This window comes from Aspergillus versicolor, assembly GCF_001890125.1.
Source record: "Aspergillus versicolor CBS 583.65 unplaced genomic scaffold ASPVEscaffold_1, whole genome shotgun sequence".
NCBI lineage: Eukaryota > Fungi > Ascomycota > Eurotiomycetes > Eurotiales > Aspergillaceae > Aspergillus > Aspergillus versicolor.
The window spans coordinates 4,310,083-4,323,285 of NW_024467524.1; the positions used below are offsets into that span (position 1 = coordinate 4,310,083).

The 13,203-nt window shown below is 50.2% G+C and overlaps 4 protein-coding genes across 4 annotated transcripts; 2 read left to right on the plus strand and 2 right to left on the minus strand.

Moving 5' to 3' along the window:
• Positions 1–446: 446 nt before the first annotated feature.
• Positions 447–4,321, minus strand: sskB (putative MAP kinase kinase kinase SskB; the record flags this gene model as incomplete). Its single annotated transcript, XM_040814161.1, has 2 exons — positions 447–2,748; positions 2,802–4,321. 2 exons carry the CDS (start codon positions 4,319–4,321, stop codon positions 447–449), a joined length of 3,822 nt encoding a protein of 1,273 aa, XP_040663193.1.
• Positions 4,322–5,450: 1,129 nt separating this feature from the next.
• Positions 5,451–6,692, plus strand: ASPVEDRAFT_79153 (uncharacterized protein; the record flags this gene model as incomplete). The annotated part of the gene is made up of 1 exon (XM_040816657.1): positions 5,451–6,692. One exon carries the CDS (start codon positions 5,451–5,453, stop codon positions 6,690–6,692), a length of 1,242 nt encoding a protein of 413 aa, XP_040663194.1.
• Positions 6,693–8,475: 1,783 nt separating this feature from the next.
• Positions 8,476–10,203, plus strand: ASPVEDRAFT_49441 (ammonium permease MEP2; the record flags this gene model as incomplete). The annotated part of the gene is made up of 6 exons (XM_040814162.1): positions 8,476–8,559; positions 8,616–8,680; positions 8,745–8,999; positions 9,053–9,727; positions 9,782–10,013; positions 10,078–10,203. 6 exons carry the CDS (start codon positions 8,476–8,478, stop codon positions 10,201–10,203), a joined length of 1,437 nt encoding a protein of 478 aa, XP_040663195.1.
• A 640-nt stretch (positions 10,204–10,843) lies between these two features.
• On the minus strand, positions 10,844–13,066 carry ASPVEDRAFT_36845 (tubulin beta chain). The gene is made up of 8 exons (XM_040811307.1): positions 12,932–13,066; positions 12,782–12,805; positions 12,682–12,707; positions 12,573–12,614; positions 11,998–12,508; positions 11,610–11,944; positions 11,199–11,558; positions 10,844–11,140 (listed from the first exon to the last, which is right to left on the minus strand). Exons 1-8 carry the CDS (start codon positions 12,941–12,943, stop codon positions 11,107–11,109), a joined length of 1,344 nt encoding a protein of 447 aa, XP_040663196.1. The 5' UTR covers positions 12,944–13,066; the 3' UTR covers positions 10,844–11,106.
• Positions 13,067–13,203: the final 137 nt, after the last annotated feature.

Below are 13,203 nucleotides of genomic sequence, written 5' to 3' on the forward strand. Positions count from 1 at the left end.
TGAATTTGATTTCTGATGAATAAATGAAAGGAAAAGAAAGATACATGTTCCGAGAAAATGAATGTTCGTCTGATGGTAAATAGTAAGACTAAGGTACACGTGAACAGGTCGATAAATGTGGTATTTGTGGACTTCGATGGATGGGTGAAGCAGACTCTACTAAGAGAGACGGGGTATCAAATGCAATGAATTGGTTCGTTGAGTCAAGAGATGATGACGATCATGATGATGATAGGAGGGCGTGAGATTGTGGTGAGTGAATGGGTTTGATGCTGGTGTTTGCTGGGTGGGGTATATACACCTCGCCCCGGCTTAAGCACTGTAAATCATATGAGGGTGAGGTTCGAGAGGTGGTAGTAAACAAAATGGGTGGAGTGGTAGGTTGCCGCATCATAGTGTAATGGTAGAGATAGGTATCAGGATAAAGAAGAGAGAGAAGCCAAGCTCTACATGTATGTCGAGCCATGACGGCTGCCCGAATTCGAACTGCTGAAACTGCTGCTATGCTCGCTAGTCGGGGTAGCTGGCTCAATCACAACCTGTTGACGGATAGAGACGATCCATTCGTGCTGAAGTAGTTCCGCCGCCGTGGGTCTTTTCAGCGGATCGCACTCGAAGCACCGGCGGAGGAAGTCGATGCCGAGGTCACTGAGCTGATCACGAGGCGGCAGTGAGGGCTGGTTTCCTTGGGCAATGTTGTACATGATAGCCCATTCATTGTCTAGAGTGGACCAAGGGCGACGACCGGTGGCCATCTCCAAAATGACACAACCCAAAGACCAGATGTCCACGGCCCCTTGACGGTTGACTAGCTTTTGGGTGTCGCCACGAATAACTTCAGGAGACATATACATCGGGGTTCCGGTCATGGTCTTCTGTTGCTTGCCACGGTTTGGCGCTATCTGGGTATCCTTGGGAGCAATACCATCCCTAGGCCCAGGGTTCCCGAAACCATCCATGGGCAAGAGAGTTTTGCCATGGCGGGCAATGATCTTGGCAGCTCCGAAATCGACATACTTGATGATGCCGTTGTGGTCGAGCAGAATGTTCTCTGGTTTGATGTCTCGGTGCACGATTCCAGACTGGTGGAGATATGCTAATCCTTCCAGAAGTTGGAGCGCATATACCATGATGACTGTTTCGTCTTCGACACGGCCATGCTCCAACAGACTGGCGAGCGATCCGCCGGAACAGTATTCCATGAAGATGTACACCTTGTCGCGATGAACCTCAATTCCATGATATGAGACAATGTTCGGATGATCCAGCACCTCCAGGACGCCCATCTCGTCACGGATCTGCTGCGAGATCTTAGGGATAAGCTGGGGATCTTGCAGACGGATCTCTTTGACTGCCATAAGATAGTTACTGTCCAGGTTAATCGCAGCGTAGACAGAGCCAAACGTTCCACCTCCAATGAATTGACCCTGTTGCCAGCGTAGTGTGACATTGGTCGCAGACGAAGACAAGACCGCAAGAGACCTATCCGCCTCGTTTGATCCTTCGAGGACTCGTCCCAGAGCCTGCCGCTTAGCATCGGCTTCGACTCTATTCCCTTCAATGCTAGTCAGGGACGAGAGACGCTGTTCCCGGACAAGTCTCATTGCTTCCGCGTCGGTCAAAATTCGGCCAGGGCCAAGTTTCCGAGAACTTGCGCGCTCATCTGAACGCTGTTTCTCGGCCTTGGCTGCGCGCGAGGACCGTGCACCCATGATATCAAAGTGCGATATGAGAAGCGACATACACCCTGCCACTTTCTGCCGCAAACGTGAGAAATTTGCATCGTCCATCGAGAGAAGGTGTCTGCTGGAAGTTATAGCCATCGCGAACTCAAGGGCAGCCACAGCCCATTTGAATGTCTTTCGATCAGCAGCATCACAATCATCACAGACGAACGAAACCCAGTCAAGAGACAAATCAGCGAGCCTCGCACTGTTCATCGCGCGCCGATTGGGGTCAACGTTGGATGAACGCTTGCCGAACTCGGTAGCAAAGGCATAGCAAGCTTGAATGAGTTCATGATTGTCCACACCCTTCTCCCTGAGTTGCTTCCTGAGAATGGCAACACTGTCCATAATGGTCATGGACAGCTTGAACGATATTTTCTTGATCCTATTGAGCTCTGCGTTCACACGACCAAGGTTTGCACGCTGTTCAATGGCCATATCAAGTTGGATGCCAGTTAATTGGGCCAATTCAAGTCTCGCGTTGGACAGACGCTGCTGTGAACCCTCGACGACAAGACGAAGCTTTCCGAGTCGCAAGTCGGTCGGTTGCTCGACAATCTCGACTTGCATCTCCTTACCCGCCCAAGACAATGGTTTTTCAGGACGGACAGCTAAGACATATGGCACATGCGTAGGTTCTTTCCCGACATCCTCCTCGCGGAATGAGGTTCCCAAGATAGCAGATATTTCACCTGGGCGATTCCACAAGGCTCCATGCGCAAAAAGATAAACACCTTTCTGGCCCACGGATCCATTGGACTTGATCAAGAAGTGATCGGATACAAACAGGGCCTCGAAAAATTCCCACGAAATCTCGGCCGGGAGATTATACTCGGACGCATTTTCGAAAAGTTGACGCAGGAACCGGGAAAATCGGTAAAGCTTTCGTTGCCGAATTCTGGTTGAATCCAAGACTCCTTTAAACCGTTTATCCAGTTCTGCAGGATCCTCGTCCTCGCGAACATGCAGCTCGCGCTCAAAGTGAACCAGCAAACGATGAATAGCTCTAGCAGTCAACACACTATATCGAGTTAGTCATCTTATGGAAAACTGCGGGGAGGTGTCATGCCATACCTGAACTGTTCAGCAACTTCGATATCCCCACTCTCAAGCTGACGACCAATCTCATTACAGAAGTCCCATTCCTGTTCCAGGATTTCCGCCTCTTTGAATGTGTTCTTATTCGCTTGTAATTTCCAGTTCAGTAGCCGGAAGTAGTATCTCAAAGCATCTAACACAACCGCATCAAAACTTTCGTCAATGCATGGAGGGAGATCCCAGCCTGGTTCCGGTCTTGCAATATCAAGATACCGTCGCTTGATATCAACGGCAGCTCTCATCAAAATTTGGAATTGGGTAATCATCTGGTCGACCAGGATAGGAGACTGCTGCGCTGGATCCTTCATATTCTTAGCGTAGGAGAGCCGAACGCGTATAATTTCCTGGATCAGACGGGAAGGGAAGTTAATTAAGATGAGGAGTTCTTCGATATATGGCGGTAGATGTCGTTTTGCAAAAGAGCTCGCGTTTTCTATCAGAGTATTTTTTGCTTTCTGAATCACTGCGCCAATGCCATCCAGCATGTTGTGCTCCCCCTGAAGTGTCTTGAGACCATCTTCTTTCATGATGCGATCGAGAAATGATGATTCGTCGCTGAGGTCACTGTTAGTTGGTCGGTGTCCAACTTTACTGAAGTCAAGCTCCTGATTGCCGACCCATTTTCGCAAAATAGCAAGTTCTGTGTTGATCAAGATGGTAGTGTTATGCCAGGCGTACACGGCATCGCGACTAGAGCAGTATTCTTCTGAAGAAACACGAGGGTTTTCTGTTTCCAACGCTTTATGGGTAGAGTAGAGCGACTCGCATTTCCCAATCTGTTCGACGATATCCTCAACCTGCTTGATTGGTGTTTTCCCAATCTCCGTTTCACCCTTGATCTCGAACTTGACGATGTCTTCGATGATTGGAGCAAGTGCAGCTCTTGCTTCCTCGATAAGCTTCCGCTGCAGGGCGACACTCCGCCCACACGACCTGGCCCTCACACCAAGCCATATCGCGTGGTTTTGAGCTGCTGACCTGTTTGACTCCGTAGACCCAAGCAACCGCTGCTTCTCCTGCTTGACAACATCACCCTTCAAGACAGAAGCCAACATAGAATGCCACTCGAGCCGCTCCTGGTTCTTCGGGTTCTTGAGCTCTTCAAGCGTAGGCTGGTTGTCATCGGCGATGAAAAGCTGAATATCGGGGTCGTAGGCATCATCTTCAAAAGGTGCCTCCGAAGAAGGCGACGGGTCCTCGACATCAGATTCGGCCCCAGTCATGTTCAACCCGTTATCTTCAAACCGGCTGTACCATGCCTGCGGATCCTCGCGTATGCGCTGGACATATGCCTTTTCCTGTGCTCGGTACTGCGCGTTAGGGTCGCGTCTAGGTGTCCGTTTTGAGGAGGATGATCGCTGCCGGTCGTCTTGGAAGCTGATGAAGGGAGGCGGCCGTCGCTGCGGCGCGTATGTGTTGGAGGGGGTTCGAGCTGGGTGAGATGGGCGTTGTAATCGGAACTCGCTTGGTGTTCCTTCCATGGCGGGTGAGGACATTTTGTCGATAGCGGGTGTCCCGACGCTGGCACCGCGAGGACGCGTAGGAGTGACGCTTGCCCATGAGCTGAAGGTGGAGGAGGGAGCCGGAGGAGGAGACGATGCGGTATGGTTGGAAGTCATCTGAGGGTCGTAGGTAGAAGGGTCGGGGATGATAGGGCCTGGCCGGACGATATACGGCGGGTTCACCAACTCGTCAGACGAGGCGGAGCCATCAGAGTCACCTTGGCCTCGCCCAGGCCGCTCCAGAATTTGGTAGTCATGGACCGACTGGGGGTCCATGGTGGCGGGGGGTGAGGAATTGGGGGTGTGGAAGGAAAGTCGAAGGTTGAGCCCAAGGCGGAGAAGACAAGATGAGATGGCAGTGTGTGGTGGTTGTGGCCGTGCGTCTCCGCATGGCAGAGTGGCAAAACCCCGGGGGCCATTTTCGGCAATCACAACTCATTGAAGTAAACAAGCAGGCGAAATTTCGTAATAAGAAATATATATTGCACCATAGGCAAGGCAGCAAAAATAATGAAATCATCCCATTGTAATGGATTGGGCCGCAACAGTAGAGCCCAGCGGCGGCAATGTTACTCCCTATCTACCAAGCATACGCCCGTAGCCAGGGAAATCAATGGCATCAACAAGCAAGCAGTCAATGGTTCAATCTTCAATTAAACCACAATATCTACATCTTGTCTTTGGGGGATCACTGTTTGTACGATAGATGACGCGTTAAAATGAATGTAGCAAAACAGCACAGCACACTAACGCGAGTTAATATATAGTGCTGATCCCTTTATATATCTTGGCAGCAACACGATCAATATTGTCTGGAAATATGGTTCTGTAATTTAGAAATGATACTTTATTCCAAGAGACGGGACAATAAAATATAGACATGCTGGTTGGTTCAAGCATTGTAACCACCGCAATCTGGCCTTGTGGGGTGGAAGGTCTTCGTGCCGGTCAAGCGGGCTTCGTGCCGTTACAGGTTGGAGCCGAAGTATATGAGGACTCCCGAGCCTAATCCTCCTTCTGTATCCTCAATATCCAACTAAGATACCAATATCAATTTATTATATCAATAGGGAACTATTAAATTGGAAAAGCAAAGAATATCCATATATATATTCGACAAAAAATGCCTGCTTCTTCCTTCACATTGCACTCCCGCGAGTACCGATTCCCAAAAGGCCCGACTGCGGTAGTCTGCATCGACGGCTTCGACCCCGAATATCTCGTGTCGGGCTTAGAGCGCAACCTGCTACCAACGTTCAAATCTTTTGTCGAATCCGGATTTCACGGAACAGCCAAAAGCTGTATGCCCTCCTTCACAAACCCCAACAATGTTTCCATCATCACTGGGACACCGCCGTCCATCCACGGCATCGCAGGAAACTTCTTCCTGGATCGTGAGACAGGTCGTGAAACCATGATAACAGACGACACTCTACTGCGAGGGTCTACGCTACTGCAGAAAATGTCGGAGCGGGGGATCCGGGTGGCTGCTGTTACGGCGAAGGACAAGCTGCGCAAGATCCTTGCTCATGGGCTCCAGGGTGCTGCGATTTGTTTCTCTGCTGAACGCGCTGCAGACTGCACCATGGAGGAGAATGGGATTACCGACGTGGAGGAGTGGCTGGATCGCCCGGCACCAAGCCAGTATTCCGGTGACTTGTCGCTGTTTGTTCTCGACACTGGTGTGAAGTTGCTCCAGGAAGGGAGATCGGATTTCTTCTACCTGACCCTCTCGGACTATATTCAGCACAAATATGCGCCGGGTACTGAAGAAGCCGACGAATTCATGAAAGCAATTGATGCGCGGCTGGGGCAGCTGGTCAAGCTTGGGGCAACAGTCGCAGTAACTGGGGATCATGGAATGAGTGCCAAAGCTTCTGCTGACGGGGAACCGAATGTGCTGTTTCTCGAGGACGTGCTTAACGAGAAGTTCGGCGCAGATGCAGCGCACGTTATTTGTCCTATTACCGATCCATTTGTACGGCATCATGGAGCGCTCGGCTCATTTGTGCGCGTCTACCTCAAGGACATAACGCAGCTGGAACTAATGATCTCGGTTTGCCGGTCACTTCCTGAGGTGGAAGTTGCATTGAATGGAGAAGACGCCGCAAGGGATTATGAAATGCCCCTGGATCGAGAAGCGGATATAGTTGTCATCTCAACGGAGAATACAGTTATTGGAAGCAGCAAGGAGAAGCATGACCTCTCAAAGGTGAGGGATCATCCCCTCCGTTCGCATGGAGGACTCAGCGAGCAAAACATTCCTGTCATCCTGTCAAAGCCGGTGACAGACCGAAAGAGAGCGGAGGAGAGGACGTGGAGAAACTATGATATCTTTGATTTAGCCCTCAACTGGCATACTTAGCTGCTAAGTTCCGCCTAAGCTCTTCAGATTGATGCGATCAAGTCGACGGCATTGAAATAGCAATCATAAAATTTCAGGGTAGCGTGACCGATGTAAGTGTCATCCATAATTCCATATAGCCCATATTCCCGGTATCGGCCTATAAACACCCGGGCGTTCGTGCAAAAGATCGGTACGCCCATGGTGTTGGCTGAAGGTTGGGTGGGGGAAGGTGAGCCCGAAATGACGCCCGCCGTCAGGGAATCAGTATCAGAACGGATGTAATCTTGGCAATGGAAGCCAAGATCTTGTCTATCAATTCGTAGAGCCTGAAAATCCAATAACAATTTGTGGGAGAAACGGTGTTGATAAGAGGCGCCGACAAGCGCTGATTGGCTGAAATCGTATAGATAACGGAGCTGCTCTCGGTGACTGGCGTCGCCATCGTTGCAGTAGGTAGAGTTGGAAAGTATCCATGATGGATACTGTCACTGTTCCTTGGGAATCATTCTATGCAGGAACTGGCATCAAGAATGTTCTCCCACGTTTCCTTACAAGGGGGTATCTCGGTGGGAAACTTAACCGTGCAGTGTAACAAATGCCTGGGTGTTTTTCGCGGCAACGACAGGTCAACCTTCAGGTGATCGTCTCAAACTATGTTTTAAATCAATAAAAATGCAAATCCTCTGGCAATTGCCCGAGCTCCATGTAGATTAAGGCTGACAAGTGCCATCCACGGGTGTTTGAAGCTGAGCAGGCGTTATCACTGCGTCCAAGCTCCTATCTCCAGCCAGTCTCGGGACCCCACGATCGACCAATCAGCGGGGCCGTCAGTTCCCAAATAGGATTAGTACACATATACTATTCCAGATATGGTCAAGAATAGATGCCTCAGGTTTTGTATACAATGGTCTTCTTCTCCGGGACTCTCCTGTCTTATCCTCTGCTGCGCTGGGTTTCCACTGATTCTCATTATTTGTGCAGATCAGTCAATGAAACCGTAATCTTAAACTATCTCGTGCATCATATCCGCGCCTCTTTCTCCATAGTCCCCCTTATCATCCCTTCTCCGCTACCAACGCTCTGGTCTGTGAGCACCAGGCTAGTAGCTCCCCTCTTATCCAATCGTTAACGGTGTACTTTGATCATGGTTCGCATCAGGGGACATCGGCATTGGGAGACCCTCCGTGATAGGAGCTTTTATCTCTCGTTGGACCAGAAAACAGTCCTGGATCGGATGACTGCCACGGACCCAGACCACGAGCTTGCGAATCGAAGCAATCACGAAACGAGTTCGTATAACGGAGTTCCTCCAATGAGTCCAATCGACTCAGTATATTCCATTCCAGAGAAGCACAGCCCGCACGATCAATCCATGGGTGGGCCTGCATCTAGCGTGTGATGGTGGATCAGTTGGTGTGTTCGACACATTCCAGAGGCGAGAGTTAGTCTGTCTATCTGCACAGACTGCTGACCATTATATGACTGGTATCGGGGCCATAAATTGCTGCCAGGCTATAGGGCAGACTATTTTTACTTATCATTTCCGTGCTCCCGCTTCCTGCATGCGTTCCTCCCTTTCTTTTTCTCCTACTTTATTTTTTAAGATCGCATCAACGGATATCCAAGGTTTGGCTGGGAATTGCGCGTCTCTCTATATCAACCCTACTTATTCCCCTTCCCGTTCTGTTTATCCTTCCAAAGTCTACGGGGCTGGTCGATACCAGTAGGGTCCTGAAGTGTGCTACCTTCTTTTCTTTCCTTTATCGACGGTACTGGCCCTTCATCAGCGAAGACCTTCACAATGGCGACTTATCCCGTCCCCTATAATGGGACTGGTACAAACGGTGGGGATTCTCTCACTGAGGACCTCAACATTTATTACAGTGTAAGCTTTCGCTGCAGTGCTATTAACAATTTGGATCATTCTAACCACTTTACCAGTCTGGCGATATCGCATGGGTCATCACATCAACCGCTCTTGTCCTCCTCATGATTCCCGGCGTCGGGTAAGCAACGATATTCTAACCTCAGAGAAAATTTATTAGGGCTAACAGAGTATGTGTTTGACAGGTTCTTCTACTCTGGCCTTGCTCGTCGGAAGTCCGCCCTCTCCCTGATATGGCTTTCAGTAATGTCCATCGGAGTGGTTTCGTTCCAATGGTTTTTCTGGGGCTATTCTTTGGCCTTCTCCCACGGTGCCGGGAAATACATTGGTAACTTGGATAATTTTGGGTTCAAGGGTGTCCTCGCTGCTCCTTCGGTGGGCTCTGACAAGGTTCCGGATCTATTGTTTGCTGTCTTCCAGGGAATGTTTGCTGCGATTACGTGAGTTGTGTCCAGACACCTTTAGAAGAATTATAGATCTAACTATTAAATAGCGTTGCACTTGCTGTTGGTGCGGTTGCAGAACGTGGTCGAATGCTCCCCTGCATGATTTTCGTCTTCATCTGGAGTACTATCATCTACGACCCTGTCGCCTGCTGGACTTGGAACGCTTCTGGTTGGGTCTTTAACTTGGGAGGGTTAGATTTCGCTGGTGGTACGCCTGTTCACATTGTCTCGGGCACGACAGCTCTGGCATACTCATTGATGCTTGGAAAGCGTCGTGGCCACGGAACTCATGAGCTCAACTACCGCCCTCACAATGTTACCCATGTGGTTATCGGCACCGTCTTCCTCTGGGTCGGCTGGTTCGGTTTCAATGCTGGTTCCGCCCTGAGCGCCAACCTACGTGCCGTGATGGCTGCTGTCGTGACCAACCTAGCTGCCTCTGTCGGCGGCGTCACTTGGTGCTTACTCGACTACCGCCTGGAGAGGAAATGGTCTACCGTTGGATTCTGTTCTGGAGTGATTTCTGGCCTGGTGGCTATTACTCCTGGATCTGGCTTTGTGACTCCTTGGGCTGCGTTTATCTTTGGCGTTGTCGGTGCTGCTTCTTGCAACTATGCAACCAAGGTCAAGTACCTACTTCGCGTCGATGACGCCCTCGATATCTTCGCTGTGCACGGTATAGGGGGTCTCGTTGGTAACCTTCTGACCGGTCTCTTTGCAGCGTAAGTGTCCTCGAGATAAAACATATCCACTTCAAACTAACCCCATTGCTTTAGTGACTATATCGCCCACTTGGACGGCTCTACCGAGATCGATGGCGGCTGGATCAACCAAAACTACATCCAGCTCGGCTACCAGCTCGCCGACTCAGTCACCGGCATGGCCTACTCATTTTTTGGAAGTTGTCTTATCCTGTTCATCATCAACATGATTCCCGGGCTGAGCCTGCGTGTTCCGGAAGAGGACGAAATCCTTGGTATTGATGATGCCGAAATTGGCGAGTTTGCTGTATGTTCCTTTCCTCTCGACTAACAACTCTTACAAAATGGGCCATAACTAACCGCTCCTATAGTATGACTACGTCGAACTCACCCGTGACGTGATAAACGGAAGCACCGAGCATATTGACGGTGCGTCGAAGCGCAGCACCACTCCAACTGGGCCCATTGATGTTTCTTCGGAGCCTCTTAAGGCATGATGGACTAGTCCATCGCAGTCATTAATACGTTGGAAACTAATTGGGGAGATGGACATGACAAAACCTTGGAAGGTTGACTCGGCCCGATCGACTTTGTATATCTTGACATACTCCGTTACACTCTCACCATTCTCTCCCTTCCAACTATTTAATTTACTTTAGTTACGTTCTCCTTTACTATGCAATATATCCCTTCTTTTCTTCATGGAATATTTTATCCAGCTTATCATCACTTTCCTGGGCTGCTTAACAGCAGCTCAAACCCTGTAAATATAATCCGTTCTTGTATATATTCTTAAGTCAACGTCTATTCCACTAATGAATACTCCTGGTATGTGATTGCACGTGTATAGATACTGTCTTTGTCATGGGGCTAACTTAGGGCATCTCAAAGCTCAAGCAAGGCTAAAGTTATTATTCTGAGTAAGTTAGGGCTTTGTCACGCTGGGCACCAACCTTGAAGGTAATTTGATGGCGTTTCTTGGGCGCGAACACCGCACTGGGACTCGATGAAGTAGTTCAGGTTATTGGCATGTAAGCAGATTGAAAGACGGCTAAATAGGAACTAGGGTTTTTATGGTGATAAAATCCACCATGTCGATAGTCAGATAGCTCGAAACGCCAAATGACTACTTTTGTAGGCGATGTTAGTGTAGACTACGTTGGCAGCGCTATAATAAGGCTTTTCATAGGAGCTGCATTTTGAAACAACTAATATGTGCTATTCATTCAATAGTTTCGAGGCACTGGGCCGAAAGAAAGTAGAAACAGAGAATAATTAAGAGCGCTCGAGGCAAAACATTTGACTGACAAGGACGCATACTGGAACCTTTTCGAGTTCGCGCATGGCTTATCAAGGGTATTATTATGAGCAGTCTCAATTCGTCACTATTGGCTAAACATTTATTCCTCACCCTCAAGGAGTTCCTCCTCGCCGCTGTAACGGGGTTAGCTGATGTGTGCAAGCAAGATCTTATAAGTAAAGGAAAACTTACTACTCCTCCTCGCCTTCGGAGATGGAGGCATCCTGGTACTGCTGGTACTCGGAAACGAGATCGTTCATGTTGCTCTCAGCCTCAGTGAACTCCATCTCGTCCATACCCTCGCCAGTGTACCAATGCAAGAAAGCCTTGCGACGGAACATAGCAGTGAACTGGTCACCGACACGCTTGAAGAGCTCCTGGATGGAGGTGGAGTTTCCAATGAAAGTGGAGGACATCTTGAGGCCACGGGGAGGAATGGAGCAGAGAGCGGTCTGGATGTTGTTGGGGATCCACTCAACGAAGTAGGACTGGTTCTTGCTCTGGATGTTGCGCATCTGGTCCTCAACCTCCTTCATGGAGACGCGTCCACGGCTGAAAATAAATTAGCCAGAATCACAAAATAAGATATTCAGGCAGACATACAAGATAGCGGAGCAGGTGAGGTAACGGCCGTTACGGAAGTCAGAAGCAGCCATCATGTTCTTGGGGTCGAACATCTGTTGGGTCAATTCAGGAACGGAGACGGCGCGGAAGGAGTAGGCGCCACGGCTGGTCAGAGGAGCGAAGCCGACCATGAAGAAGTGAAGACGAGGGAAGGGAACCATGTTGACAGCCAGCTTACGCAGGTCAGAGTTCAGCTGACCAGGGAAACGAAGGCAGGTGGTAACACCGGACATGACGGCGGAGACGAGGTGGTTCAGGTCACCGTAAGAGGGGTTGGAGAGCTTGAGGGTACGCATGCAAATGTCGTACAGAGCCTAAACAAAGTCAGTACTATTCGCCGACCCCCGTGGTTGTGGGAGCAACGCACCTCGTTGTCAATACAGAAGGTCTCATCGGAGTGCTCAACGAGCTGGTGGACGGAGAGGGTGGCGTTGTAAGGCTCGACAACGGTGTCGGAGACCTTGGGCGAGGGAACGACAGAGAAAGTAGCCATCATGCGGTCGGGGAACTCCTCACGGATCTTGGAGATCAGGAGGGTACCCATACCGGCACCGGTACCACCACCGAGAGAGTGGGTGATCTGGAAACCCTGGAGGCAGTCGCAAGCCTCAGCCTCGCGACGGACGACATCGACGACGTTGTCGACGAGCTCAGCACCCTCAGTGTAGTGACCCTTGGCCCAGTTGTTACCAGCACCGGACTGGCCAAAGACGAAGTTGTCGGGACGGAAGAGCTGACCGAAGGGACCGGCACGGACAGCGTCCATAGTACCGGGCTCGAGATCGACGAGAACGGCACGGGGAACGTACTTGTTGCCGCTGGCCTCGTTGAAGTAGACGTTCATACGCTCGAGCTGGAGGTCGGAGGTACCATTGTAACTGGATTATATCAGGGGTTGTGTTCGGTCGTGTTTTGATCGAGTCTTGGACGGGTTGTACTCACACACCGGAGCCATCAAGGCCGTGCTCGCCGGAGATGGTCTGCCTATAGGGTCGTTAGCAAAAAGCACCAAAGGAAATACCATCTGAAATGGATGAAATTTTCGACGCACCAGAAAGCAGCACCAATTTGGTTACCCTGTCACGCATTAAAGTTTAGTATGCTTTCACCCATCTCGGAGACAATCCATTTCATTATGTCCTAGCACTTACACACTGGCCGGTCTGGAGGTGAACCTGTTATGGACGAAAACACATGGTCAGCATTCCTAGGTTCGTGACATGTAGAACTGGTGGGGTCCCCGGTGCCCCCTAACGGGGAGGGACCCCTCGAGACGCGTCAAAGTGGGAGTGTCAACATACGATCTCACGCATTGTGAAGGGTGTGAGGGGGGGAGAAGGGAGATGAAGAGGTCAACTGGAATGAGAATTGGAGTGGATGAGAGAAGACTGGGGAACAGCCGGAATTGAGGGGAGGAAAAGAGAGGGAGAGGAGCGAGATCAGGAGAGAGGAAACTTGGGTTGGGGGGGAATTTGAGCGGTGAGGAGGAGCCAGCGCAGACCAACAGGGACTAGACTCGCAAAGCAGAAAAAGATCAACAACAACAAAAAGGGGGGCGCGCCCGATCCGGTTA

What these genes read in the sequence shown, in the direction of transcription:
- ASPVEDRAFT_36845 (XM_040811307.1), bottom strand. An exon ending in GGCCTTGATGGCTCCGGTGT is followed by an intron (nt 12,509 to 12,572) that starts GTGAGTACAACC and finishes GATATAATCCAG; the next exon opens with TTACAATGGTACCTCCGACC. An exon ending in CTCACCTGCTCCGCTATCTT is followed by an intron (nt 11,559 to 11,609) that starts GTATGTCTGCCT and finishes ATTTATTTTCAG; the next exon opens with CCGTGGACGCGTCTCCATGA.